We start from the raw sequence: 23917 nt of genomic DNA, 5'->3' as shown, positions 1-23917 counted from the left end.
TGGGAAGAGAACATAGGAAGCTGGTTCTCTCACAACCAAGAATCTCAAAACCTTTCCCTAGGCCAGCTCCACAACTCAAAGTACGTGGAGGATTCTGTGTCTCCATCATGGTCCCGTTAACTCAGACTGCACGCTGGTGTCTCATGGGTCTCTCTTTTCTTCCTGTGCAGAGCCCAGCATCCTCGGGCAAGGGTGCCTCTCACTGCTCTGCCAGCCCCATGGCACAATCATAGCACATTCCCTAAGAGGCCTGTGATATAGGGAAGACAGGGATTGGGCTCCCCATTTCACAGATGGGAAAATGAAGGCTGAAAGACCATTTGAAAGTCATACTGGCACCACAGGAGACCCATGGAAGGCAGCTTGGTAGGTAAGGTCAAGACCTTGATTGGGCTCTGGAGCCAATCAGACCAGGTGAGAACATTTCCGCTTCACCACTGTCCTAGCTGGAATGCCCTTATTGAACTTTGCTGAGATTACAACTACCCTGCAGGGAAGGTTCCATAGCACGATGTATACATGCATATGATAGCATGCTTGGCACGCAACCAACAGGTACCCAGTAGCACCTGCGTCTTGAATTCGCTGAGCCCAGTGTTCTCTGGAAAGATGCCCGTCACCTGCCCCCTAACTTACTGTGTGGCCTTGGATGAGTCATGCCCCTCTCTGAGCCATGTGGGCTTTGTGACTTCTACATGGCCATGCAATGGGATGCCTCCTGGACTGTGCCTGTACCCCCAGACCTGTGGGCATTGGGGCTCAGGGGCTGGGCACTGACCTTGGGTCCTCAAGCTTAGGGTTCATGTTGGGCTCATCCCTGCCCTGGCCAGCGGGCCGCTCCTCGTGCTCACTCTCTGTTACAATCTCCAAGGTCATTTCCAGCTTGCCCTGAGGGGACAGAGAGCGCCTGGTTAGGGGCACAAAGGCTCTGCTCAGTGGCCTGGAGAATAACCAGGCCAGGAAAAACATAAGGGCCACTTCATTATTAAAATAAATAAATAAATAAATAAATAAATAAATAAATAAATAAATCAAAATAAAAAAAGATGTAGGGTTTCTGAACATAAACGCAGCACCTGCTCTTCGTAAAACATTTGGAAACCTCAGAAATGTATAAAGAAGGGAGACTCTCACCCTCACGTCCACTACATGGAGACAAGCACTGTTAACATCTGCAAACATCACAGCTGATTTTCTCTGCAGGTGTATGAAATATACATTTCCATAGCTGGCTTCTTTTCACTTAGGAATATTCACTATGTAGTTGTCTATCCTTTAAAGTTTGGTTTTGAACGACTGCCAAACATTCTATGGGATGGTTGACCATAATTATTTAGTAAACTACTTATTTTGGTTCATTTAGGTTGTTTCCAACTGTTTGATAGGATAAATAATGCTGCAACAAATATCCCAGAACCTAGATTTTTAAATTTTATTGGGTTATTTATTTAGAAGAGATTTTAGAAGTGGGATGACAGAGTCCAAGGGCAGAAATATTGGTAAATCTGTTACTATATGTTATCAAATTGCTTCCTCCACACAGTAAAACCATTAGCACTCCCAGCAGAAGTAAAAGGGGGGCCTGTCTTCTCTCTGCATCCTCAGCAGCAATGAGCATTTCTATTTTAAAAATATATATAATTTAACAGACAAAAAAACCCCACATTTTAAAACACAGTAGTCCTCCCTTATCTTTGGGTTTGATTTCTAGGGTTTCAGCTACCTGTGGGCCAGTACAGTAAGATATTTGATACACAGAGAGAAAGACCACATTCACCTAACTTTTATAACAATATATAGTTATAACTGTTCTATTTTATTATTATAGTTGTTACTCTCTTACTGTGCCTCATTTAGAAATTAAACTTTCTCATAGATATGTATAGATGGGAATAAACATAGTACATAATATGGGCTTAGTACTATCTGCAGTTTCAGGCATCCCCTGGGGGTCTTGGAACATACCTCCTGCAGATAAGGGGGGACTACTGTATCCCTTTATTTAATTACTAGAGAGACTAAATCTTTTTAAAAATGTTTTGCAGACATTGGTAATTATTTTGTGAATTATCTATGCATGTCGTTTTCTCCTTTTTCCTTTGGGGCACTAGTGTTTCTTATTGTTACCATTCTTTATATAACAAGTAGATTCCATTTCAAGGACCACTTTCAGGGTTGGCTGGCTGCCTGCAATTTCTAAGTAAACTTTCAGGGATTAACTTCTTCTCCATGGCTGCTGTGGACTCAGGGGAAGGACGGTTCCCTCTGGCCCTCCAGTCACCCCTCTAAGCAGACCTCTCAGAGAGTAGAGCAAGGATGGTCCCTCAGAGGGTCCTGCTCAAATGGGAGAGGCATGACCCCTGTCCATTCACCCAGGAAGCCCAGATCAGAGGAAACCCAGGACACAGGTCTCTATTAAAGCCAATGAGCAGAGTATAAACAGAGTCATCTTTTGATTTAAATAGGCTTCCCCTGGGATGTGAGCCTCAAAGGAGAAGAAGGCTGGAAATTGGGAGGAAAGAGGGAGAATGCCTTGGAAAATAGAGTAAGGGGGGGACGGGGGCAGGAGAGAGGGAGAAAGGAGGAGGAAGAGTAAGCATGTATTTTCTGATGATATATTTTCTGACAATGTATATGGAAGAAGCTGCCCCCATGCCCTCCACTGGGGCTGGAGAAGCAGACTTACCGCCAGTATCTTCTTCTCACCCTCTTCTGCTACACAAGGCCACCAGCCCTTCACTGTTTTCTGCTCAAAAAGGGACACAAACCATTCTGGGTGGAAAGTGTCATCCAGCTGGTCCAAGGAGCACTTCTCGGCTGTCTTGGCTGGCTTGGGCATGCGGTTGAGATCGAGCTGCAGGGAGCCTGCAACACAGAGGTGGTTTTTGGCCAAGGGTTGCTCGAACACTGCCAGCCTGTAGCCCCCCTTAGGCAGGGCAGCTTCAGGAAAAACTCAGTGACCTCCTCTGTCACCAGCTTCTATCCATGGCCGAGCCACAGGTAAAAATCTCACAAACTCTCCATCTCCCCACCCATTGTTTCCCATTCCATCTATACAGCTTCCCATTCACCTACTCACGCATTCATATACATGTTCATCCACTCCTATTTACTCACCCTTAACAAAGCCACCCACCTCTTCAATGACTCATTTATGTACAAATCCATTCATACACCATCTATAAACAGCGATCCATCAATTTTTTTACATTGTTTTTATCATGGTAAAATACATATAACAGAACATTTGTTATTTTAACCATGTTAACTGCACAATTCAGTGGCTTTAATTACAGCCACAATGCTGTACAACCATCACTACTATTTCCAAAACCTTTGCATCCCCCAAACAAAAACTCTGCACCCATTAAGAAATAACTCCCCATTCCTCCCTCCCCTTCGCCCTCGTAACCTCTAGTCTACTTTCTGTCTCTATGAATTTGTCTATTCTAGATATTTCATATAAGTGGAATCATACAATATTTGTTCTTCTGTGTCTGGCTTATTTTGATTTCCATAATGTTTTCAGGGGTCATCCTTGTTGTATATATCAGTAGTGTTTTTTTTAAAACCGTATTATTTTTTGTGGTTGAATAAGATTCCATTCTAGATACATACAGGTTGAACATCCCTAATCTGAAAATCTGAAATTCAAAATGCTCCAAAGTCTGAAACTTTCTGATTGCCAACATGATGCTACAAGTGGAAAACTCCACACATACGTACTTAAACTTTGCTTCATGCATAAAGTTATTTTAAATATTCTGTAAAATTCCCTTCAGATTATTCTTACAAAGTATATATGAAAAAAATTTTGTATTTAGATTTGGGTCCTATCCCAAAGATATCTTATATGCAATTATTCCGAAATCCAAAAAGCATCAAAAATCTGAAACACTTCTGGTTCCAAGCATTTCAGATAAGAGAAATGTACCACACTTTGTTCATTCATTCATCTGTTGATGGACACTTGAGTTGTTCCCATCTTTTAACTTCATATAGTGAATAATGTTGCAGTGAACGTTAGCACACAAATGTCTGAGTCCCTGCTTTCGATTCTCTGGGGTACACACCTGGAGGAGGATTTTTGGTTCATTAGTAATTCTATGATCAGCTTTTCAGGGAACTGCCAAACAGTTTTCCACAGCAGCTGAATCATTTTACAAAACCAACAATGTCCCAGCACACCAGCAATTTCTCCACATCGTCAAAACACTTGTTCTCTTCTTGTTTATTATTATTGTTATTATTATTATTATTATTGCCATCTTAGTAGACATGAAGTGGTACCTCACTGTGGTTCATCCAACAGTCTTTTTCATCTACCACCTAGTTATCCAAGCAGCCATCTTTTTATATTGTTTTATCTAATCATCCCTTTTATCCATGATCTCCCAGGATACCTTCAACTATTAGGTTGAACCATATGAAAATTCTTGTATTTAACTATCTTTGACCCATTTAAACAGCAATTTCATGTCATTTCACCTAATCTAATCATGACCTGATAAAGTCAATGGGATTGGAGCACAGGCTGCTGAAGGGATTAAGAAAGATCAATAGAAAAATTATTTTCTGAAGCCAAATTAAAGAAATTCTCAAACACCATGCAAAGGTGATTCAAATTTTTTCAGTGTGGAATGCATAGTTGCTATAAGTGAACATTAAATATAACTTTTTTTCTAGTTTTCTTTCTTTCCACTCATTCATTTATCAATCTGTCCTTCCATACAGCTGTCCATCTACTTTGACCTATCTACATTCCTCTATAGCTACCATTTGTTAAGCACTATATCTGTCCATTAATTAGGTTATTATTCCACCTGTCTGTCCACTTATTCAACTGTATAGTGGCACTCATCTATGTCTCCATCCACCCATATAGCTCTCCATCCCTCCAGTGCAGATGAATGAATGTTTATTTTCTATTTGAAATATGATGCCAATAGATTAAGCAAATATCAGAATATTAAACCACACACACACACACACACACACACACACGCACACGCACACGCACGCACACACATTATCTCAGCATGACCTACATAAGAAACTGTAAGGAAACACAGGATAACTGGATGGTGACTTTATAGGTGCTTAACCATTACCTTTAAAAATTAAGAAATATTCAAAAGACATAAATTACATAATTAGAAAATAAATTATGAAGGTGGAAAAGAAAAATCTCATGGATATAAAAGCTAGTATTTGTTAATGGTTTTATTTTTTAAAACAAAGGATGAGTCTGTTTAACTTTATTTTGAACATGGTTTACTCAGTCAGTAAAAAAGGCAGGGTTTTTTTTGTTTTTCTTTTAAAAACTAATTTTCTAAAGCCTCACTTCATAAAGGAAAGGCTGATGCCATAAATTCATAAAGTCTGTAAGAAAAAAGACTCCATAAACAATTTAAAGCATAAGAAAAATCGGGAGAAATTATTTGCAATGTATTCTTAATACATAAAAGGCTCTGAAAATCAATAATAAAAGATGAACATTGCAAAACCATGAAAAAATTCCACAATATGGATAATAAATATATTTTAAAGTTCTACCTTAAATGCAATTAAAAAAATGCAAATAAAAAGGAATTATCTTATTGGCAATTTTTTTTAATGTACAGTGGTAGCAAAAGTTTAGGGAAAATGGCACCCTGTAGAAACAGGGCACAGGTGGGAGTATAAACAAGTAAAACCTTTCTAGAGGGCAACTGAACAAAATGTTTCAAAAACTATTAAAATGTACAAAGACACATCTGCTTCTTAGAGCTAAGCAAAGATATGCACAAAAGATCCAAAGATATGCATACACCAAGGGTGTCACTCACTTTGGAAAACCTGGAGATGACCTGAATACCCACCAAGAGAGGATTAATTAATGAAAACAGGGCCCATCTCTGCGACAAAACATAGGCAGGCATTAAGTATGATGATGGAGATATAAATGCAGATCGATACCTACTGACCAGAAAGGATGTTCTTGGAAGATTAGGTTTTCCAGAAAATCAGGATATAAAACAGTCTGTGTAATAGAAATCCATTCATATACATATGACTATATGTGTGTATTGTATATGTATGCATGTAGATGTGTATATATTAATACGTATATAAAATACTTATGTTTAAGTCTCAAATAATATATAACATAATAATCCATGCCAAAATGTTAGTGGAAATTATCTCTGGGTGGTGAGATTAAGGTGGGGAGGAGGCATTGCTTACCTGCATTTTCTAATTCCTCTACAGGAATTATGTACAAAATAATAAATAAAATAATAGAAGTCAAACTTGGTGCCACCCTTTTTAGACCTGATGCTTTTATAACAAAGTTCTCTGTGTGCATGTGGCCAGGCCAGGTGTGCAGGGCGGGGGAACAGTCAGGTGAACTGGCAGCCTTCTCCCCACTGCCGGAAGCCACACCTCAGAATATCCCCTGCAGGGGCCCCAGCGCTCAGCTAAGACCAACTTACCTTCTCCAATCAAGGGCCACCCCAGGAGAGCTCCAGGCCACCCTGCTCCCAAGTGGCAGAGCGGATCCAGAAACCATGGATCCTGACTTCCTGGGCTGCCATTTTCACAAGCTCGCTTTATTTTTTAATCAAGGTAAAATGCACGTCACATAAATGCACCACTTTAACCATTTTAAGTGTACAAATCAGTGGCTTTGAGTATATTCACAGAGTTGTGCAACCGTCACCACCATCTAATTCCAGAACCTTTCCATCACCCCGAAAAGAAACCTCTTACTTGTCACAGTCACTCTCCATCCCCACTTCTCCCAATCACTGGCAACCACTAACCTATTTTCTGTCTCTATGGATTTGCCTATTATGGACATTTCATATACATGAAGTCACATAATATTTGACCTTTTGTGTCTGGTTTCTTTCACCTGGCATGTTTTCAGGTTCACCCACAGTGTAGTATGTATCAGTATTCCATTGCTTTCATGGCTGAATAATACCCCATTGTATGGATAGACCGCATTTTCCAGAGTTAACCTTTATAGCCATGACGGGGCTATCATGAACTCACTGCTCTCACGGACAAGCATGCTGGCCCCATACAATGTCTTCCTCCTTGTCCCCATATCCTAACCCTACAAGGCCACCATCAGCACCTTCCCTTCAACCCAGAATCCCTGCTCCCCAGCCCTGGATTTCAGCACAGCCCTTTCCACCAGAACCCTGTCTGGCAGTAATGGGGATGGAGGCTGTGTTTGTTCATTCAGTCGGTCACACAGGCACAAGGATGAAGAGTGACTTGATACCCTCACTCACAGGGCTCAGTCCGTGTCGAATGTGAGGCCAGACAGCTGGCGACAGGCAGCACACACTTGCGTCCCTCGCATCCTTACGGATCTGAGTCCCACCATCCAGCATGGCCGTGTTCAGTGCCACCTCTACTGACAGGTCCACCCTCAGTGGCCACCAATCACTCTGACATTGCTGTGTGTCATACACCTCACTTAACACTGGGACACATGACCCTGAGCTCCCTGAAAGCAGAAAGCAGGACCACTCCTCCTGCTAGGCTTCCCCAAGGGTCCAACAGTGGCATAAACACACAGTGTGGGTGCTGGGGCAGCCCCCAAGTGCAGAATGGGATTCTAGAAATGGTGCTTACCCAGAAAATCATCAAAGGAGAACTTGTCATTGTCCCAGATCTGGAATATCACTCGTGCTGGGATTTTGCTCTCAGTCTTGTCCAGCCTCCAGAAGGCATCCTGACCCAGAGGAGGAACAGAGAAGGATGCAAGGAAGCAAGGTTAGAGAGAGGCAGTGTTCCTGGAGGCTGCCTGGAGGAGACAGAGGAGTAGGACATCCCCAAGGGTCTTGACAGAGTCACGTCCTGTGGGAAGACTGGGAAAGGCAGATCCCAGAAGGCCCAAAAGGGCCCAAAAAGGCACCATGCAGGCTCAGTTCACATAAGATGGCTCCATTAATCCTCCGAATTCTGTAAGTCAAAGTCGTCACTACCATTTTGCAGATGTTGAAGGAGAGGCTTGGAGAAGTTAAAGGAATGTGCCTGAGGTCTGACCACTAATAATAATAACATTAATATCATGCTTCCTATGCATTGGCCCTCTACTGCTATGAACTCATTTATCCTTCCAACTACCTATGAAGGAGATACTATCTTCACAGTGGAGGAGACCAAAGCAAGTAATTTGTCCAAGATCACACAGCTTGGAAGTGGCAAGCTGGATTCAAATTCTGGCAGCCAGGTTCCAGAGTCCTGCTCTCTACCGTAAACCCTGCTCTGTACCTGGCATCTCAGGGTCAGGGTGGGGTAACTGAGACTCTGAGGGACCCCACCCCAGCCTGGCTGTCACAGAAGGATCTCCCAGCACGCTGCTGTAAGGAGTTGGCACTGGAATCTAGACCCCAGCTCCTCCCTCTCCACCCCACCCAACTTCACTCCAAGAGCTTGCCCCAGAGCAAAGCCAAAGCCTGAAGTACTGGGAAGTTCTGTCTCCTGCTGAAAGGAGAGGAGGGGCCCTTCTCTCCCCACCCCACCTCCCTCAGACCAGCTCGCCTGGAACAAGGTCATCTTGGGCTTCCTCCCACTGAAGTTTCATGGAGCAACTGAGCGGTGTGGGACTGCACACGCGGAGGCCGGAGAGCACCCCTCAGTCCAGCCATACTCAACCCCCAGCACTGTCACTAGGGCTTTCCAGCGCAGTCTTGTTCTCTGGTTTCTCACTATAACTCTCCCCTGGGTGAGTGGCAAGGACAGGAAACAGTGTGACCATCCTGCAGACAACGGGTGCCAAGTCCTGAGTGCTGGGTCAGAGCAGGGGCCTGGACCCAACTCTGCAGGAGAAAAGCTCCACTGAATGCCTGGTAAACCCACCCTTGCTGTCCAGCCAGGGCCTGCTGTGTGGCCAGCCCAGCCTCCGAGGTTGTCCATGGAAATCCCAGTGAGCTCCCGAACCGAAGACCACAATCCCTTCCCCGTGAAGACTGGTCACCGTGCAAAGCACCAGCCACGGCCTGGACTGCTGCCTGGGTTGGGGAAGGGGCTCAGGTCTCCAGCTGGCCCCTCGCCTCCAGCCCTCTGTCTGGTGTCTCCCCCCTTTTCCGGGCCCCAGCCCTTCTGCAGGTGCCTCCCTCCTCTGGCGAGCTTTTATGGCCAGCTCCGCAGGCCCGCCTGCATGGCCCGCCAGCAGCCTCCATTCCTCTGGCCGGCTTGGTTTATGGGCTCGGTAATGAGCCAGAGGTTCAAACGGCCCCTGGTGGGAGCAGCTGGGCTGGGGCTCCAGCCTGGGGAATGAACCCCCCCAGGTCCCAGGCGCTCATTATGCTCCTGGCCTGGGCGCTTTTACTAGCTGTTTATTTGCAGGGTGGGTGCCTGACGCGCAGGCAGGCCCCAGTGGGTGTGCTGGGCTCCAGGTGGGGAGCCGGGCCGGGGCAACCAGTGGTGGTTCAAAGCCGCCGGATGAAAGGAGACCTTGTACTTTACGACAGTCTCGTCTGGTTAATGGGGTCCCTGGAGGGCCTGCCTGCCAGAGGCCCTGAACCCCACGGCAGAGGGCTGGCTCTGTGGCAGGCCCAGGGAGCCCAGAGGCTGTGCAGCGCCCCTGCATAAACCCACCTCAGACTCGATCCTTCAGCCCAGCCCAGCTAACTGGTGCCCCACTGTGGCCACGACTCTGCCTGCCTCCCAGGTCCCTTCACTCCAAGAGGGACCCTCTGGCTCTGCCTTCAGCCAAGCCAGTTTCTGTCTGCCACTTCTGGTTGACTTCAGAGCCACCTGGCCCCTGTTTCTGTTTCTCAGCCTCCTCTTCTGACCTTCTCTGCCCCTCCTTCCAGCCACCTTCTCCCCAGAGTCTGGCATCATGTAGAACGTCCCTTCCCCTCTGGCCTTCCGTCTCAGCGATCCTCTCCTTCAACTTCCTGACCCCTCTTCCTCCTCTCCATCCCTGCTCCCCCAGGGGCTTCTCATTGTCCTAAGTCTGGCCCAGACCCTCTTGGCCATCAGGCAGTCCCTTCCATATCCTGTCTTCCTCTGGAACTCGCCCACAGGTTGGCCCCACTCTCCCCTTCTTCATTCCTCCTGACCAGGCTGTATGATAAAGAGACAAAACCACATCATTGCCAGAATGGAGTCACCCCAAATTCTTAATCAGCAACCACAACTGGGTCCCCAGAACTGCCAGGTAACCCTCTCTATGATGCCAGTCACACTCCTCCCCATCTCTCTGTGCCCCTCCCCCACCCACTCAGCACAGCAGCTCTTTCCAGCTTTTTCCACTGGTCTCAAGTCACCTGCCCCAGTACCGGATCATCTCTCCTCTTACTTCAGAGACAAAAGCAGAAACCTCCATTCCAGCCACTCCTTATCCACATCTTCACCTGTCATGAGGAAGGGGCTGTCCCACCTCCCACTCCTCTCGGTCTCAGTCCCCATCCATGTCCAGCCCTTCTAGGTGAGCCCTGGGGGTGCCACGTGCGGCACAGCCCCCCCGTCCACTCCCAGGCCTCCTCTCCCTCTGTCCACAGCACAGCGGGTGGGGGCAGTGCTGTGTCTTGGGGCAGATGCAGCCTTGGCTTTCTGATGGAAGCAGGCTTGTGACAGGCAAGCACACCGAACAGCAGCAAACAAGGCTCAACCTGCAAATGGCCCAGGCTTTCCTTGACCTCACAGAACCCTGTTGCTCAGTTCTGCTTTCTGCCAGTCACTCCACAGCAATGGCTCGGTAAAGAGATCCACTCAACCCTGTTGAATCCATGTTTTCTTTTGTTTCACGGTTTCAGAAGGCTCCATGGAGCATTTTGCTTTCTCTAACATGCAGATGACTCTGCATGTTAGGCTGGGAAGGGCCATGCAGAGGGGGTGTAATGAAGAGAACTAAGAAAATCCAGGCACCGGAACGCATCATATATCCCCTTCCTTTCAAGAGACAAGGAGTCATAGAAGCTTTGAGGCTTAAAGCCTTGGGCCACCTCTGGAAGGAAATTGGGCCAGCAGAACCTAGATGCCAGAGAGGCATTTACCCCCTTGAGTAGGAGAGCACCTCAGGGTGGGACAAGGATGGTCAGAAGTTACAGCAGAGGCCCCTCTGCCTCCAGCCAGCATAGCCCTGAAGTCTCCACTGCCCTCAGCACCCATTCTGTGTTCTAGGGGCTGCTCTCTGAGGGCAGGCCTAGTCCTAGCAGGAAGAGGCCAGCTGCCCTCCAGTTCTGCCTAGTTCAGGAGTAAAAAGTTGATGCCCCAGATGAGACCTAAACTAGCAGATGCTGAGACACAGAGACCGAGGTCCCCAAATCCAGCCTCCCCTCTGACTGATGCAAACCAGGTCTCCCCAGGTGCCTTTGGTCTGCAGTGAGAGGCGGGAGTGGAGAGAGGAGGGTGATGGCTGTGGGCCTGCAAGCACAGAGCCGCTCCAAGTGACTGCCCAGCTTGGACAGTGACCATAGGCACAGATGTGGAAAATGGGGTATGGGAAAGACTTGGCCAAGCAACTCCCAATCCTGTGGACACCATGATCTATAGATCAGGCTGGCCTTCTCGGGAAGCTCCCCCATGGGGTCTGCCCCACTGCCCCTTTGAAGGCCATGCTGGGTGTCCCTACTCTGCCCACTCAGACCCCATGATCCTTCCTGCTGCTTAACTTGCCTGAGGTAGGGAGGGAGGCAGTGACTTTGGGATCTGGATTTAGCTACAAATGATGGATATGGCACTGTGTGGTCATGAGGTGGCCATGGGGTGGCGGCAGTGCTGGGGATGGGAAAGATGGTGACAAGGGGTGGATACAGAGATGGTGGAGGCAGTAATGAGAGCAGGGGTAGGACCATGGTAGTGTCATGAACGACAGAACAGTGGTGGTTACATTGGCAGTAAGGAGGCAACAGTCGTGATAACACCAGCAGTGATGGGACAGCAGCCATGGTGACATTGGCTGTGATGGGACAGAGCCATCACACAATGCTGAGACAGCAGTGGTGGTGACACTGGCAGTGCCGGGACAGTGGAGGTGGTGGCCATGTGGAGATGGCAGTGGTAGCTCCAATGTGGTGGGGCAGCAGTGAGATTGTGACAGTGGCTGGGCAGGGACTTGGTGGCCAGGTCAGGGTAACTTTAGAAGCCCTGGTGCTGGCACCACGGGGAATGGGAAGGACACTGACCTTCTTGGCAACGGTACAGACTTGCTCAGCCGGCAGGTAGTCGAAGGGGAAAATGAACCTCCAGTTGAAGTTGCCTTCACCTCCCAGGGAACGATAATGCACGTCTGTCTTTTGCTTGTGTTCTTCAAAGCCAATCATCCAACTAGACATACACATTTTTAGAGAATGGTTCTCATTAAGATTTCCAACACAGCATATACATCGTCAACTTAGGCAGACAAGGAGTTAAGAAGGTAGATGAGCTTACTGCAAAAAGAATACCCAGGAAATCGGCACGATGTACAAAATGTGCCATCAATTTGAAAACATTCTAACTTCCCAGCCACTAAACTTGTAAGTTCAACCCAAAGTTCAGTGCGGAAAAAGAAATCTGGTGGGAGAACAATTTCTCCAAAGGCAGGGACCACCCCCAGGAGCCCTCCTTGGAAACTTGCTTGTTCTCCCCTTCCCTGAGCCAGAGCCCCTCATGCTGTGTGCAACCCAGAGGGAGCATGGGAGCTGCGGCGAGCTGGACAGGCAAGAGGACGCTGGCTCCCTACCCTTTCACATAAATGTCGCTCATCTTCTCCCCCGTGAGGCTCAGGTCATCCAGGATCACATCTCTTGTATTCCAGATAATAGAACGCAGGAAAAACCTGGGGAAAGGTATGACTCCAATCCACTTAGATTTCCTACCAGAGGATGGGAAGGCCTTGGCCAAGAAGCCAAGAAGCAGACTAGTCCAAGAGGACTCGATGCCTGCCTGGCTGGACACTGGCCCAGGCCCAAACGAGAACTGTATTCCATGGCCCGAATAGCCTGAAGCCAGGCAGAAAAGAGCAACAGCCTAGTCCCACCCACAGCAGGCTGCAAGGCCCCCACCCCTCAGCGCAGCTCAGAGCCTGTGGCTGCGCAAGTCACCTTCTGGCTCTCCGTGGGGTGATGTTGAAGGGAGGTCCAGGGCGCCCCAGGGCCTTCGGAAACAGGTCGACCCACATCTGCAGCTTCCCCTGTGGAGACAGGGCCCGTTCTCTCCCCACCCTTCTCATTTAGCCAACTGTTACCAAGCACCTGCTCTGGGCCAGATGCTGGAGACACAGAACAGAGAAACCCAGGCCCTTCCAGAGAAAACCTCACTGCCCAAACAGGGGACTACAGGGTCAACTGCAGAGGTGACTACTGCCCCACAGGCCTCTGACTTGGGCCTGTGCCTGGGGGTCAAGGGTCAGGACGGGCTTCTCAGAGATGGTGGTGGCTGAGCTGAGTCTTGGCAGCCAGGGGAATGGCATGTGCAGAGTCGTGGCATGTCAGAGAGCACCGTTCAGTTATGGAGGGCTCAGAAGGCTTCCATGGCAGGACACTGCTCTCCCTGCCCACCCCTCATCTTCCTCCCTCTCTGCAAGTGAGGTGTGAATTTGTCTCATCTTAGAGCAGAAGGAGCAGGGATTGAAGTAACTCGACTAAGTCACTTCTGCAGGGTCACAGAACTAGAAGATGAAAGAGCCAAAGTTTCCACACCCGTTGTGCCACTTTGGGGAGGCCGGTAGGCAAACCACCTAGGTGGAGAGAGAGCTCAGTTCCAAACAACAGAGGTATGACCTCTGGCATTCACAAAGGCAACCTCGTGGCTCACTTTGGCCTTTCTCTTTGCCTATAACCTTGTCTCCCCCTCTCCTCTTCCAAAACCCAGCTCTGAGCTCACCTCTTCCGGGAAGCCCTCCCTGTCACCATCCCAAGGCTGCTGTCTCTGTGGTCCTCGCCCTTCAGCGTGGGAGGATTCCCCTCCCACTGAGGACTGTTCTCTGTGGGTGGCTTTGTCATTTGGTCATAGGATGCCAGGGCCACCCTGGCTGCATACCCCACAGCAGCCCAGCACAGGGCCAGACATCTGAGACTGAGTCACTGACAGAGAGTGGTTGGATGGGGGCATCCTGAAGTCAGGCTGAAACAGAGGCTTCAGGATGACAAGGAGAGGTCAGAGGCCAGGCCTACAGGGGTAAAGGGGGAAGCTCAGACTCGTTTCACAGGCCCTGAGGGATGGAGGCAGCCAGGGGAAGCCAGACCCTAAAGATCCCCTCCAAGGCCAACCACGGCCGCACTCGGACTGTGAAGAAATGGGTCAAGGAGGGGTTGACCAAATCTCAAGGGACCCACTGGCTCCTCTGGGGTATCCACGTTGTCCCTGGGGTTGGGGCTATCTGGAGTTCAAGGACTCTGGGGCCCAAGGGTCAAGGTCCTACCTGCTCAATGTCTGGCTGCAGGGGGCTGTAGAGGGGCCGTGACTCCACGTGCTCTGGGACCAGGCCCTGCTGCTGAAGCACGTGCAGAGCCAGACGCTCCTCCACGGGGCCCAGGTGTGGGTTTGGGATCCTGCCAGCCTCTGCCCCAGAGAGAAGACAAAAAAAGATTGCAGGAGCTGGGGAAGTGAGAGATGATGGGGCTGCCCAGTAAGCAGGCTGAGCAGGGCTGCCTGAGAGTAATAAGAAGCTCCTAACCCCCGCAGCCTCACCCCCAGCCCAGATGTACTTGTTCTGGTCCTCATGTCTCACTTTCCATAGGGGAAATCTTGTTGTCCACGAGCTCCAGGCTTAAAATCCAGATTCCCCATTGCCATCATTTCTACCAAGCCTGTTCTATAAATTTTTCTTCCTATTTTCCACCATACAAATCCTCCTGTCTCCAAAGCCCACTTCTTCCAGGAAGCCCTCCCTGACTGCTCCCAACTCTAAGCCTCAGCAACCTTCGCCCTTAGATCTGGCATCTTGGTGCTGTTAGTTTTATGCTCTCACTCATGTAAGTTGTTCTATTAGCAGCAGTAGCTAAAATAATAGCAATAACAGCAAACACTTCTAGAGCAGGAACCACGTGCCAGGCACTATTCTTCAAGCTATTAACAAATTTATTCTTCACAAGGATCCTAGAAGCTGAGTGCTATTATTATCCCCATTTTATAGATGAGAAATTTGAGGCACAGAGAAGCCACACGACTAGCAGCAGGGCAGCTGAGATCACAGGCTCACTTAGGAAAGGTGCGTGACTAGGCATGAACACCGCTTCCTGCCCCCAGGTGTTTCCCAGGTACATCTCCTCCCTGCTAGGGGATGGGTCAAAAACTGGTGCTACAGGTGGGGAGAAGACATGCGGTATTCCTGACTCTGAGAAGCCTGGCCAAGCATCCAGCAACATGAACTTGGAGCCCACTATGTCAAAGGCCTTGGCTTGGGAAGCTGATGGTGGGCACACGCATCTATACATGTACCCAGGTGTGCCCATGCACACCCATATGCACACACACACGTGTTCAGCCATCAGACCTGCCCTGCCCATTTCAGTAGGGGCCTCAAAGAAAGAGGCATGTGTCTCAGAAGGCACACAGGGCCAGGAACCTGGCTGTGCTCCTAGTTGGTTGGGTGACATTGGACAGGTCGTTCACCACTCTCGGTCTTACCAGCCTCATCTGTAAAAGCAGGCCGATGTTGGACTTCACCATCTCCAGCTTTCTGGCTTTTGTTTCCTATGACTTTATGACCATGAGCCATGGCCCTGTGCTAAAGTTGCTCACAGACTAGTAGAAGGAAATGAGGCTCCTCCGAAAACAGATGCACATTCTATGGGAAAAGGGAATGAAGGGGGGCGGGGCAGGGGGGTGCCTTATGGCCGAGCCTGGCTCAGCCATGACCTGGGAGAGTCAGGAAAACAGAATGAGAAGGAGGAGGGGGTGGGGGATGGGGGCATCAAAGCCATCCTTTCCCTTTTATAACCTTGGCACCAGCTCTGACATCAAACATCTCTGAAGCAACCAGGAGGCAAGGGGCCAGCTGGGCCTGTAAACACCTCTGGGGAGTCTGAGCTGCTCTGAGTGGGTGATGCAGGCCTGCGGGCATCTCAGACACACGGAGAGCATGTGGCGGGATTCTCAGCCAGCAGTGCTGGGCAGGACCCAGGGCAGTGTGGGGGCACTACCAGGCCTGCCTGCCTTGGGATCCTTTCGCTGCATGGGCTGTGAGTGGGGAGCTTGGAAGGTACCATCAGGGTCAAGCTGCCAGGCTGGTGCAATTCAAGTAGAAAACCGTTTCTGAGAAGTGGACTGTACCCTAGACTCCAACCAGAGTCAGACCAGCCAATGCCAGAAAGACTGAGCCTAACTCTAACCCTGACACTGGCTTCAGACTCACCTCTGAGCTTGCCCTCAGATGGGCCCCAACCGGGCCTTGGACTGCACTCTGACCCTGACCGTGCCCTGACCTCTACTTTTCACAGCGGCATCACAGGTCAGTACTGGTGCTCAAAGTACCAAGTGCAAGTGGAGCCCATCTGTGCTGCCCTGGCAAGACCCATCCCCATAGTCTGCTGATATGGGTTATGTCCGCTTGGGTCCTTTATGGTAGCAGAGGGTCTCATGAGAGAGGAAGGGATACAGCGAGAACCCACCATGGTTTGGGGTCATGTGGCAGCTCACCTATTTCTTCAATGGAGTATTCTTTATCCTGAAACATCACACGGTCTGTCCGGTACACAGGCGCCTTGACTCTGCGCTGCTGGCAGAAGAGGTGGAGGAGCTGGGAGGGGCGGAGCTGGTCCCGCCACTGGTTCGGTCCAGAGCTGAGGACCAAGCACAAGACTTAGATGAGATGCTTCAAGGACACTCATGAGGGCAGAGGGGCATGCAGGGACCAGTGTACCCCCATGCACAGCATTGCCCAGCCCTTGCTTTTACAGTGGGTGTCCCATCTGATCGCTCACCATGATAGGTTATCCCATTTTACAGATGGAGAAATGGAGACTCAGAGAGAAAAGGACTCGTTTAAGTATGGAATTGCAACTTAAATATTTTCAATTTCCAGAGTTAGAGGATCAGACCCAGACAAGACTCGAGACGGCGGGAAGAGGGGTGCTGTCCTCACATGCGTTCCCCTGACATAAAACATCACAAAATTCCCCTTTGGGCCCAGCTGCAGCACACATGTCCTCCCATCTGTCTCCTCTGCTTCTTTCCTGCCTTCCTTCCCTCTCTTCCTTTCCAGGTGCCTAGCCCTCTCTAGGCCTTCTGTGTGCATTACAGATAACTGGATTATAACAATGTGATGAGCCAGGTTCTTGGTTCAAATCCTAATTCCACCACTTAGAAGCAATAACATCTCTGGGCCTCAGTTTCTTCATCTGTGGAGTGGGGATGGGACTGCTATTGGACTCAGTGAGAGGATGCCTAGGAAGTGCTGAGCCCAGGGCTGGCACACAGTAAGTGCTCAGTAGACAGGGGTGCTGTGTTGTCAGAGAAGCAGCCAGCCCCCATCCACGTACACACAGTAGGTCTGCGGGAGTCCACAGCGAGCCGCAAACTTGGACAGCAGCCTGTTCTCCAGGTCGATGACCGTCTCACCAATCTTTTCATCCTTGGAGAGGAGGTCATAGTCGTAGAGAGTGACCTTCAGGTCCTTCTCCAGAGGCAGAGTGCAGGTCAGCTCAAACATCCTGCAGGAGAGGCAGATTCCCAATGTCACCCAACATGGGGCACCCAAGGGAGAGGCAGGGCAGGTCAAGAGCTCGGAACTACCCCAGGGAGTCTTCCTTCCTTGGGCCCCCTATAGCTCTTACAGGCACAACTACCCACAGCACTGCTGTACTGGGCCTGTCTGAGTGTGTGTGTAGGGAGAGTGGGGACAGGACTTTCCCAAATAAACTGTGCTGGGCATAAGGCAGGTGCCTGCCTGATGGAACACAGACTGAAATAATGAATTGGAAATGCACATTAAAACTGAAGCTTTGACCATGACACCAGGAAACAACAGATGCAAGAGATGTGAAACTCCAGAGCCAGGGGGCAGAGCTTTGGAATTTACCGATGACACGGCCTGGGGCCTGCTTTTTGGACTCTTCACACCCACTTCTGGGATGGGATGAGGGAGAATTGGTGAAAAGATTTCTCTGGCAAGAGCTCTTGCTGTATCTGAGACCCCCATCTACCATGGGCATCAAAGGCAGAGGCATTCTCCCTTCTCCCCCTAAAATGAGCTCCCTGCAGGTGGGAGACACAAGCCTGGCACCTGGTGCATGCTCAGGGAAACGTAAGCAACTTGTGGCATGGAGAAGGAGGGCAAGGGCCACATTTGGGAGGAGGTGCACTCTGGCCCATGCCTGGGCAAGGAACGCAAGGATTTCCTGGGAGGAGAAGAGGCCACTACGAGGCCAGACTGGAACTGCTCTGAATCCTGCCCTGTGGACCCCCAAAGGGTTGGAGCAGCGAGAGATTGTGGAGTGGACCATCTGAGAACCAGAGGCCGGGGACAGCAGCTAAAGGGACGCAGCATCTGCCATGTCTAGAAAGTGCAGTGGGAGGGCTCACGGGGGGCTCTCTGGAAAGCACGCACAGGAAAATAAGTCGGCTTTCAACATCTGTGGTTCAGAGAGTATCCGGAAGACAGCAGTGGTGGGCACATGAGAAGGGCCCTCTCCCTAGCCCAGACACTGCAGGAGTCAGAACCTCAGAGGCCAGCCAGAGCAGGAAGGGAGAAACACTGGACTGGGAAAGGAGGAAGGCAGGGCCCCTCCTTCCCTACACCACACACACACACACACACACACACATATGCACACACACACACACACGCACATATACACACTCCACACACATATGCAGACACATGGACACAGACACACAGACACACACACACACAAATACACACATGCACATATGTGCACACATATACACCACAAATATACACATACACACATACATACACACACATACACACACATTCACGGACACACACACACACATACACACACCTATACACACATACACACAAATGCACATATACACACCATACACATACACACATGGACACACACATACACACACAAATACACAAGCACATACACGTACACATATACACACAAATACACATACACACACGTATACATATACGCACACCACATATACATGGACACATGGACACAGAGACACATACACATACACACACACAATACATGCCACACACAGACACAGACACACACAGACACACACACACACACATATACACATGCACACATATATACACACACCACACACATACACGGACACAGACACACACACACACACGCGTGCACATATGCACACATATACACACATACATCCATACACACATGCACACGCACACACACACACATACACACACACACACAGCTGCACCCAAAGTGGGGACACACTCCTGGAGCCATCAGGGAGCTCGGGATTCCATAAAAACGGGCAGTGGGTTACGGCCTGAGACTGTGGGTTCGTGAGTTAAAGTGGCTGGGCTGTGTGAGCAGAAAAGTCACCTGCCTGTCAGTTTCCACAGGGGAAAGGAGAAGGTAACGCCATGGAATCCATGCTGACAAAAACCAAGTTGTGCTTTGATTCCACCTCGTGCGTTGTGTTTGTCTGACACATGGGTTATAGAATGGAAGGGTTTCCGTTGTGATCTGAAGGAGGCTTGAAGCACCAGGCAGACCAGCTTGCCCAGGATTGGTGGGAGATGGGAAAACAGGCATGGGAGGGGTGTGTTCCTGCACTGGCTCCCCTATCTCCCCTGAACCCTGACATGCCCCTACCCACTGTGGAACAGGCCCTGCCCACTGCCCCATGAGCATTAGCCTGAGGCCTGGCGCCAACCCCTGGAGCTTGTCAGCTCCTGGAACTCATACGGAGTTCCTCTCTCCCACCTACCACTTCCCTCCAATCCCCGCTTGGTGGAGGCTCATCACTGGCCAGAGCTGGTTCACCTTCAAAAGCTGCATTTCCCCAAGGAGACTGGGTCCTCACTGCAGGGTGAGTGACCACAACTAACTCAACAGACCCCAGTTTATAAGTACCATATGTGACTTGATAACATCAGAACAGTAGGTGTCTTCTCCTGCAGGTGCAAGAGAAATAGCTGCCACCCTCCCTCTGCATCCTCCCCTCTCTGGCCTAAACAAGCTCACATCCAAATAGCAATTCAGGATGCCTAGGAAATACTCCCATGCAATGGGCATTCATTTTTCCTTTCCTTGTTCTTAGATTTCAGGAATCATTTTACTATCTTGGGTCTACATTCTTCCCTAGCTCTTGCTACAGACATATGTGGGACACTTACAGAGAATTAATTACTAAATGCAATGTTGTATAACAGATGGGTCCTGAGACATTAGTAAAAGGGTATTAGTAGGAAAACTGACTAAATCTTTTGAAAAAGTCTAGAGTTTGGTTAATCGTAATGCACCAGTGATGATTTCTTCATTTTGACAAATGTCCCATGGTTAGGTAAGATGTTACCAGTGGGGGAAATTGAGTAAGGGGTATGTGGAAATTATGCACTATTTCTGTAACTGTTTAGTAAATCTAAAATTATTCCAAAGCATAAGTTTATCTTTAAAAAAAAAAAAAAGAATTAGCAAATGCATCTTCTGAGCTTACATACATATTTCTACTTTTTTTTTTGAGACAGGGTTTGCTCTGTCACCCAGGCTGGAGTGCAGTAGTTTGATCACAGATCACTATAAGCTCAAACTCATAGGCTCAAGGGATCCTCCCACCTCAGCCTCCCAAGTATCTGGAACCACAGGCATGCACTACCATGCCTGGCTATGTTTTTTATTTTTTGTAGAGATGGGGTCTTGCTATGTTGTCCAGACTGGTCTCAAACTCCTGAGCTCAAGCCATGTAGATTTCTGATCTTAGAGGTAATTGTTCAGTGTTTAACTAGGAGCTTCTGCTGGGATCAAGTCTTTGGCAGCTGAAGAAGGGCTAGCTGACGCTATGCCCCCACAGACATGAAAGATTTAAGGAATACAGTTTTGCTCCAGGAGACAGGGACTTCACAGTGCCAGTCATATCTCCCCTACTAGACTGTGGGTTATCCTGTCTTGCTCCTCCACCCCAAGACCCAAGATGCCCCAATTTACTTTCCAAACACAGGCTCCAACGTGCAGGGGATGTAGTTATCCTGGTCACTCACTGATTTCTTCCCTATGGAGATCTTGATGTAAGGATCACACTGGAGAAGGAGACAAAACACTTCTGTGAAATCATTTCCCCAACCTGTCTTTGGGGCTTCATGAGTGCCTTGCCTCTGGATGGGATGAGGGAGCAGCCATCAGGAAGTTCAGATGTGGGCTGTGTCCTGCCAGGACAGGGCCCCCTCCCACATACCACACCACTCCACTTGGCCCCTGATATGGGCTTCTGGCCTTGGCTCCAGCCGTGGGAATGGGGCACCTGAGTCCTTCACACTCCCAATCTACTGCTCCATTGGGAGAGGCCGGGCCCTTATCAGAAACACAACAGTCTGCATGCATTACACACACGACAAGAGAGCTCTCTGTGACCTTTGTTTAAGTATGTGGAAAGGGAGAGGGGAGTTAGCCTATGTCAGCCTAGGCTAGCCCGGGGAGGTCTCCCCCCATGCTTCCTGGAAGCAGCAGCACCCCTCAGCCAGTGGCCCAGCAGCTGGGGCTGCAGATTACCCAGGGTTAGTCTGGCATCAAGAAGGCTTCAAGCATATAAACCAACCCGCCAGCCATGACCACATATTGGAGGCCATCAGTGGTGCCTATGCTGAGAACTGCTCCATTCTGCCCCTTGAAAGGTGGGGCTACAGGGTGGGACAACAGGCCTCCACCCACCACCTGAAGGACACAGGCTAGGCCTAAACCTGCCTCAGGAGACAAGAGGGGACCCTAGCCTCATGCCTCTAAAGGCAAATCAGGCCCCACCCATGCCTCTCTTCTTTCCTCTTTCTCTTCCCAACATTACTCTGCCTCCCACCCCTGCCATCTCCCCATAACTCCAGACTCCTTTCCTCCTTCAAATATCCCCTCTCCATCTCAAAAAATGACTAGGGGCAGACAGCTCAGGCACTTACCTTGGGCACAAAATGTAAGGAGGAGCCAAAATAGTTATCAAGATCAACAGTATTTTAATGAAATATTTTAAAAATTAAAATCAATGTCAATAGTGTGTGATGAACAAAATATCAAAATTTTAAATAAAGACAGGGTGAGTGTTACCAGCATTCCCTTTTGCCTGGGGCTCCACCATGACTAGGCAGAGCAGTCACTAAGCCTGTTCCTCTCCCCCATCACTCCTCTCCATTCACCATTGAAAGTCTCAACCTATACCTTCAGTCTTACTTATCTTTATGCTTTATTCTTGTTCTAGACACACATTAAGCAATTTTCTTTCAAATCTTTGTCTATGCTTTTGGCCCCTCTTAAAACACTATTTTCTTCTCCCTCCCGGCCTATCAAAATCTCATCTATCCTAAGAGTCCTATTCCTTCCAGGAAGCCTTCCCCATTTTCCCAAAGTTCTGTACTGACATTGGCCTTCCCTGACCTTCTAGAGCACTTGGTCCTTAACACAACTCCATCCAGGCACCTCTCGGTTTTGTGTGTTTGTCTGTTTCCCAACCTACTATGGACTTCCTGAGGCAGAGTTTGTGTCCAGGTTCTACAGGCCACTTGTACCTCAGCCTGCTACTCTAGGGGAAGTGAGGGCTCTAGGAAAGTTACCTTCCCATTGGGGTCCTTGGGCTGCAGGCCAAATGCTCGGACAATGTAGATACGGACCAAGCACTCCTGGGGTCCCTGCGCGGCCAGCTGGTGGAACTGTCTTGGGGGCATGGGGATGGCTGGGTCTTCTGGGAGGGGATAAATTTTGAAGAGGCCCTGAAAAGAAGAAAGGGTGAATTTTCATTTTTATCATCATTGTTGATATGGTTCGGCTGTGTCCCCACCCAAATCTCAACTTGAATTGTATATTCCAGAATTCCCACATGTTGTGGGAGGGACCCAGAAGGAGGTAATTGAATCATGGGGCCAGTCTTTCCCATGCTATTCTTGTGATAGTGAATAAGTCTCATGAGATCTGATGGGTTTATCAGGTGTTTCCGCTTTTGCTTCTTCCTCATTTTCTCTTGCCACCACCATGTAAGAACTGCCTTTCACCTCCTGCCATGATTCTGAGGCCTTGCCAGCCATGTGGAACTTTAATTAACTGTAAGTTCAATTAAACCTCTTTTTCTTCCCAGTCTTGGGTATGTCTTCATCAGCAGTGTGAAAACAGACTAATATAGTAAATTGGTACCAGGAGTGGGGTGTTGCTGAAAAGATACCCAAAAATGTGGAAGCAACTTTGGAACTGGCTAATAGGCAGAGGCTGGAACAGTTTAGAGGGCTCAGAAGAAGATGGGAAAATGTAGGAAACTATGTAACTTCCTAGAGACTTATTGAATGGCTTTGCCCAAAATGCTGCTAGCAATATGGACAATAAAATCCAGGCTGAGGTGGTCTCAGATAGGGATGGGGAACTTGTTGGGAACTGGGGCAAAAGTGACTCTTGTTATGTTTTAGCAAAGAGACTGGTGGCATTTTGCCCCTGCCCTAGAAATTTGTGGAACTTTGAACTGGGGAGAGATGATTTAGGGTATCTGGCAGAAGAAATTTCTAAGCAGCAAAGCATTCAAAAGTTGACTTAGGTGCTGTTAAAAGTATTCTGTTTTAAAAGGAAAACAGGCCGGGCGCGGTGGCTCAAGCCTGTAATCCTAGCACTTTGGGAGGCCGAGACGGGCGGATCACGAGGTCAGGAGATCGAGACCATCCTGGCTAACACGGTGAAACCCCGTCTCTACTAAAAATACAAAAAAAAAAAAATTAGCCAGGCGAGGTGGCGGGCGCCTGTAGTCCCAGCTACTCCGGAGGCTGAGGCAGGAGAATGGCGTGAACCCGGGAGGCGGAGCTTGCAGTGAGCTGAGATCCGGCCACTGCACTCCAGCCCGGGCGACAGAG

At 49.0% G+C, this 23917-nt stretch overlaps 1 protein-coding gene across 23 annotated transcripts in view; it reads right to left on the bottom strand.

Annotated features, from left to right (window-relative positions):
• Window positions 1–23917, bottom strand: part of LOC105465246 (dysferlin) — a 233762-nt gene that overhangs the window by 4692 nt on the left and 205153 nt on the right. For all 23 annotated transcript variants that reach the window (XM_071076889.1, XM_011713554.3, XM_071076895.1 and 20 more), the window contains 11 exons: window positions 22643–22798; window positions 21036–21127; window positions 17415–17585; window positions 16573–16715; window positions 14354–14493; window positions 13035–13123; window positions 12674–12769; window positions 12135–12276; window positions 7630–7729; window positions 2687–2865; window positions 779–888 (listed from right to left, as the gene is read on the bottom strand). In XM_071076889.1, coding sequence (XP_070932990.1) covers window positions 779–888; window positions 2687–2865; window positions 7630–7729; window positions 12135–12276; window positions 12674–12769; window positions 13035–13123; window positions 14354–14493; window positions 16573–16715; window positions 17415–17585; window positions 21036–21127; window positions 22643–22798 — 1418 coding nt within the window. The remainder of the gene's footprint in view (window positions 1–778; window positions 889–2686; window positions 2866–7629; window positions 7730–12134; window positions 12277–12673; window positions 12770–13034; window positions 13124–14353; window positions 14494–16572; window positions 16716–17414; window positions 17586–21035; window positions 21128–22642; window positions 22799–23917) is intronic.

Source organism: Macaca nemestrina, chromosome 13 (assembly GCF_043159975.1).
Source record: "Macaca nemestrina isolate mMacNem1 chromosome 13, mMacNem.hap1, whole genome shotgun sequence".
NCBI lineage: Eukaryota > Metazoa > Chordata > Mammalia > Primates > Cercopithecidae > Macaca > Macaca nemestrina.
The sequence above is the reverse complement of the archived record's forward strand: the minus strand, read 5'-3'. Positions and strand labels throughout refer to the sequence as shown.